Source organism: Camellia sinensis, chromosome 8 (genome assembly GCF_055761805.1).
Source record: "Camellia sinensis isolate YWXY chromosome 8, ASM5576180v1, whole genome shotgun sequence".
Lineage (NCBI taxonomy): Eukaryota > Viridiplantae > Streptophyta > Magnoliopsida > Ericales > Theaceae > Camellia > Camellia sinensis.
Window position 1 is genome coordinate 162,556,573 of NC_138968.1, and position 5,875 is coordinate 162,562,447.

Below are 5,875 nucleotides of genomic sequence, written 5' to 3' on the forward strand. Positions count from 1 at the left end.
TCAGGTTGAGTTTGTGATAAATCGGAAGCATATAACTTGCTATGTCATTCTTGAAATTAAATTGTAGATCTCAATCTTTTTCTTAAGAAAAGAATAAAGTTAACAAAAATTGAATATAAGATTCAATTATTAGTTATTTTGCATCTCAAAAAGGAGAAAAATAAATTTTAAATAAAAAATATAACAATTTTGAATAATTAAAAAAAAAAAAAATCATTTAAATTTGTGATTCAAGTCCAATGTTATCTTGAGCTAGCTTTTCTTGGTGAAATATCTTTATCCTAATCTGACCCCTCAAGACAAACTTCAGCAGACACTAAGATCAGCAAAGAAGACCAACTTCCAAAATTGAGCAAAGCTTTCAAAATTGAACTCCGTAATTTTTTCAACAGACACACTATACATCAAAACTCAATTACTACCCATCTGAGGGAACATTAACATTGTCCAATGGCATTATATTTCATACATTGAAAGAATCAAACTTCAACTACTCAAGATTTTGAAGAAAAACTTGTCGTGAGCATTTCATGAGTCATCACCACTAAGATCTCCCCATCGCACATTGTGCCTTGCAGCAAGATAATGTGCTCCAACTGGTCCTCTGCTACCATAAGGATAGAGCTCCGGTGCAATCTTCTTCTCTTCTAATTCTTTCAACAGCGGTGTGAATAGAGACCAAGCAGCATCAAGCTCATCACTTCTTATGAACAATCTTCGCTCTCCTTCTATTGCATCTAAGAGCAGCCTCTCATATGCATCTGGTATTTCTCTCGGATACCTTCATATCCAAACCAAAGTCTCAGATCAAAATCTTAGCAAAGATAGTAAAAACTTAGCCTAGAATATGTATGTGACTCTATATACGGATCAACCATAGTTTCTTACCTTGCGCTGTAAAGCAAATTGAGGTCACTACGGTCAAGTCTCATTCCAAGACCAGGGACCTTGTTGTTGATCTTCAGATATATGGATTCATCTGGTTGTACGCGAAGCACTAGCTCGTTTGTAGCCTTATCCAAATCTGTTCCAAAGTTTCGCTTGTACAAATTGCCTGGGACATGTCTGAACTGAACTCTGATCTCTGCTCTGGATTTTGCATTGCAACAAGAATTTTAAGCCTTTTCATTATTACATAAGAGTATACAAGGTCATAAGATGGTTAAGATCAACCAACCGCTTAGTGTGGAGAGCTTTGCCTGCTTTCATCAGGAAAGGAACCCCATCCCATCGGGCATTATTGATAAAGAGTGCTGCTGCTGCAAATGTTGGAGTGAGACTGTCCTTCGACACTGTTGGATCATCCGTATATGCTGGATAGGTGTTATTGCCCTTGCTGTGGCCCTTATATTGGCCTACTATCACGTCTTCAAGTTGCAATGGTCTCATTGACCTCAAAACCTTGACCTGAATCAAATTCATGCTCATCATAATAAATTAATTTATAGGGTTTTGATAAAGCTAGTTATCTTTATAGGACTCTTTTATTTCTCCCAAAGCACTTGTGTCCGCCAGATACGATAAGGGCATGTATCCGACACGTGTAACCAATTTAGACATACTTGGATCCTCCAAGATTTTACGATGTTTGAAGAAGAAAAAACTCACATTTGTTAGAAAAGAAACGTTTCTAGCCTTTCATATGAATGAGAGCTGAAATTTCATATTTTCTATATATCTTGTTCAATTTCAAGTATATTTCTACATAATTTTACAACAAATTGTCTAAATGTATTATACAATATGCAAGATATTTGTTCATGATGCGCCACCATATCCATATCCATATCCAACTTTTGGACACATATCCCAAGATCATAAGGTTTAAATTTATGAAGATCTAACACTTGGACATGCAGATCTGACCTAATACTTGTATCCAAGTGCATCTAAGATAGGGGTTGGGGAGGCATGGGTGGAGAAATTGATTTGTCATTATTTACCATATTTTCAGATGAGTTTTTGGACAACTATAAAAAGCAATTGAAACCTGCCATAACTGGGAAAAAAAATAATAATAACCAACACACAGATTGCAATCTCATATATGTATATAGAGAATGTCTACCTTTTCATTCCTAATGTCCTCTGCATCCAAGCTGACAGGTGTCTCCATTGCAAAAAGTGCTAGTATTTGCAGGAGATGATTTTGCATTATATCTCGAATGATTCCATAGTTGTCAAAGTAGCTTTCGACAAGAAAAAAAAGTAAGGTAATTTTTTTTTTTTTTCCTAAGAGGAATTGTAAGTTTGGAAATTTGAATATCAGCAAGTTTATAGAAACTCACCCCCCTCGTCCTTCTGTACCAAAATCTTCAGAAAATATCAGCTGCACGTTACGGATGTAATTCCTTGACCACAGCGGCTCAAAAACAAGATTTGAGAAACGAAGAACTGATAGGTTCTCGACAAGCTCTTTGCCCAAGTAGTGGTCAATCCTGGGTAAAATTAACAAAATCAAGTTTTCTCATATAGCTCTATAACTTTGTCTCATAAAACAGCAACACGGAAAAATTTTACCTGAATATTTGATCCTCTGTTAGATACTGCTTTAGAGACCTGGTGAGCTCTCCAGATGACTCTGAGTCACGACCAAATGGCTTTTCAACAATGATCCTTGTCCACCCACTCTTCGAAGAAGCTCTACAGCTAGCACATCTCACCACATCCACAAATATGTTTGGAGGTATTGACAAGTAAAACAACCTATTTGAAAGTCTGCCTTCCTGGAAAGAGTAGTACATAGGCACCACGGGAATTTAAAATTTGATGGATTGCAAATTTCATGACCATATCAGGACATAAATGGTTTAAGATGCTTATAGTTCACAACAGAATATATTATCTATTGCTTCAAATTCAAGTAACAAACATCAATTCTTTATGCGCACAAGTAAAGCATGGATGTTACCTCTTTAAGTTTTAGTTTGCAGTCCAATTCTGAGAAATGCTCCTCGGAGTTATATTGACCATAATGGTAAAAGCATCTTTTTAGAAACTGATCCATTTTGTCGCCACAATTTTCTCTGTAAGTCCCCATCCATATTAGTGAATGTGTGTAAAACACAATTTGAGTCAAATATTGCACAAGAGGAATGATTCAGCATTATTGCGTACCTCTTATCAATTCTGCAAGTTAAGGTTTGGCTAATCATGTTCCTCAGCTCCTCATCAGTCATTTTAGTTCGAGCATAGCCGAAAACTGAGAAACTCTGCATATATATGTACATATATTAAAAGAAACAAAAGAAAAAAAATTGATCAATGGTGACTAAGCCATAATGATAGCAAATAAATTTTACTAATGTGATGTATCATCAATTCATGCAATTATAAAGTGAAAATATACCCCCCCCACAAAAAAAAAATTTTTTTTGAAGAGTACAACCTCAGGTAAGCAATTTTCGTAAAAAAGAGCAAAAAGTGCAGGGAAAATCTTCTTCCTGGCAAGGTCCCCTGAAGCTCCAACAACAGTTATGCTGAGAGTCGATTCTGTTTTTCCTGATTCTGAGAAGCGACTAGATCTCTCCATCACTAACGGCTCACTATTTTCTTTAGACACAGAATTTTCAGCTAAACCTAGTCCAAAATCCCATCAGAAACAACAATAAGAAATTAAGAGAAAGAAAGGAAACATCACAAAAACAATACGTAACAGATCATGGATTACATGCGAGGATGCAAATCAAGAGAAAGCGATCGTAACACTAGACAAGCACCATAAGTACCATATAAAGTAAATTTGAAAACTCTCTAATCAGTATTGGTACTATTACACACAGGAGGGGAACCAAATGCTTTCATGGGATCATTCCTGACTCCAAAAAAATAGATATTTTAAAGCCATTTGTGTTATGTTTGGTTTATTGGAATGAAAGTGAAATGAAACGGAATGCTCATTCATTAGTCTCCCTATGATCATTCACTGATAGTGGCGTGCATTGATGATTCTATTTGTAATGCATTTTTCATCTTTTTTTATAGCAAACCAAATGTGAGAGTGGACATTGAAATGGAATAATGATCATTCTATTCCACCTTCATTCCAATGAACCAAACACTACCTTAAGGTATTTTGGAGAATTGTAATGTCTGCTAATTGTTCCAGGAGGCTTCATATTTGTAATCCAGTAAATAGGGTACTGTACTTGTGAATTAGTTAGCACTGAATAGCACTACTAGTTTATATTTTGTTTTTGTTTATTTCAATCTTCCCATCACGGGGGTCAAGAAAGAAGCCCTTCCTCTTCTTTAGTCTTCAGAATATCCACCTATCCAAACAAGAATTCTCACTGGGGACAGAGCATAAACACCTAACAGACAATTTAAAATTTGTGCAAGAACAAACATGAATACAATTAAGCAAACATACAAACAAATCAGAGTAACTGAGAACCAAAAACCAGAAAATGAACTCTTTTGAAAAAGATTGAACAACTGTTAATCAAGAATACGTATATAGACATATGCAGTTAACAAGAACACAAAATGGGAGGATTGAGGAATTGAAAACTAACCGTCATGCAAAGAAACAGCATTTAGAGGATACCCATTTGAGGAATTGAACTCAAAATGCTTTCTTGAGTGGATTCTTGAACGAATCTGGGATACCCATTTGGAGGAATAGGTTCTTGCTGGGACAATGATGAATTTTGTGCAGAGATGTGTCTTGTGCTTGAATGAAGACGTTGAGAAAGTTGATGAAGAGGAAGAACATGGGCTGAATTGTGTAGCCATGAAATTGAGTGATGATCAGAGAGAGAGAGAGAGAGAGAGAAATGGATCAGAAATTAAGAGAGAGAAAGAGAAAGATCAAGAAGAAGTTTGAGAGGTTTGGTCGGTAGAGAGAGATTTATAAAGATTGTAGTTAAATTCCAATAATAGTTATCTGTATGTTAAGAGTGGAAACTACTCTTCAAATGCCCATGAAAGCTAATCTTCTACGTGAGGTCCAGGTTTGTTTTTCGTTTTTTCTATTTCTATATTTTAATTTCTCTGAATTTATTAATATTTTTTATTTTTTATTTTGCGTGTGTTCATAGGCTGCATATTTGGGCTTCCAGCTCTTAAAAAGGAGACAAAAGCCCAAACTACCCAGCGGATGGAATTGGGCTTGGGTTTCCAGCTTCATTTGGAGCTCTTTTAGCTACATCTTAAATTGAAGGAAAATTAAAAAAATAAAATAAATTCTCAACACGTTTGAACTTTGTAATAGAATAAATCTTAAATTTTAATTTTAATTTTAACAATTTAAATCTTACTATTTTGATTTTTTTTAATTTAAGTCAACTGTTTATTTTAGTAAAATAAAATTGTTGAAAAAAAATATATTTTAGTTATTAAACTTAATAGTTAAAATACACTTTTTTGTAGGGCTGAGTAAGAAATCCGTATAATCCGTAATCCGATCCGGTTCAGTCCAATCCGTTAGGTTTGGATTGGTTTTTTTAATCCGTAGTTCGGTTTCAGATTGAAAATTTAAAAATTCGTAGGCCACAGATCAGTTCCAGATTGGAACCGATTCGAGCCGTATATAAATAGTCTATATTTATACTATTGACCCTCCCACATAATATCATTTTTTATTGCTTTTATTTGATATTATGCTTAGTTTTAATACAGAAGAGAACTCTGCTTTGTGTAATGTGTATCCAGTTTTATTACTTTTGTTTGTTGCTTTTGTTTATTGCTTTTGTTCGATACTATGTTTATGTTTTTTTGAAATTAAAATGTTCTATATTTTTTTTGTTATTTAATTATGTGAATCCGTGGTCTTAAACCGATCCAATTTGTGTTTAAACGGATTCGTTTGGATTGGTTTCACGATTTAAACAGATTGGATTGGTTCTAATTTTTCAGAAACCGTAAATACCGG

At 34.6% G+C, this 5,875-nt stretch overlaps 1 protein-coding gene across 2 annotated transcripts; it reads right to left on the bottom strand.

Annotated features, from left to right (window-relative positions):
- Positions 1 to 340: 340 nt before the first annotated feature.
- Positions 341 to 4,972, bottom strand: LOC114313613 (glucose-6-phosphate 1-dehydrogenase, chloroplastic). Of its 2 annotated transcripts, none has more exons than XM_028260010.2 (10): positions 4,518 to 4,972; positions 3,389 to 3,579; positions 3,118 to 3,212; positions 2,912 to 3,026; positions 2,521 to 2,726; positions 2,289 to 2,438; positions 2,069 to 2,189; positions 1,178 to 1,407; positions 889 to 1,089; positions 341 to 781 (listed from the first exon to the last, which is right to left on the bottom strand). In XM_028260010.2, exons 1-10 carry the CDS (start codon positions 4,735 to 4,737, stop codon positions 529 to 531), a joined length of 1,782 nt encoding a protein of 593 aa, XP_028115811.2. In that variant the 5' UTR covers positions 4,738 to 4,972; the 3' UTR covers positions 341 to 528. The 2 variants fall into 2 exon arrangements, with proteins under 2 accessions (XP_028115811.2, XP_082740864.1); XM_082884738.1 differs by having other exon boundaries at positions 3,389 to 3,573; positions 4,518 to 4,971.
- Positions 4,973 to 5,875: the final 903 nt, after the last annotated feature.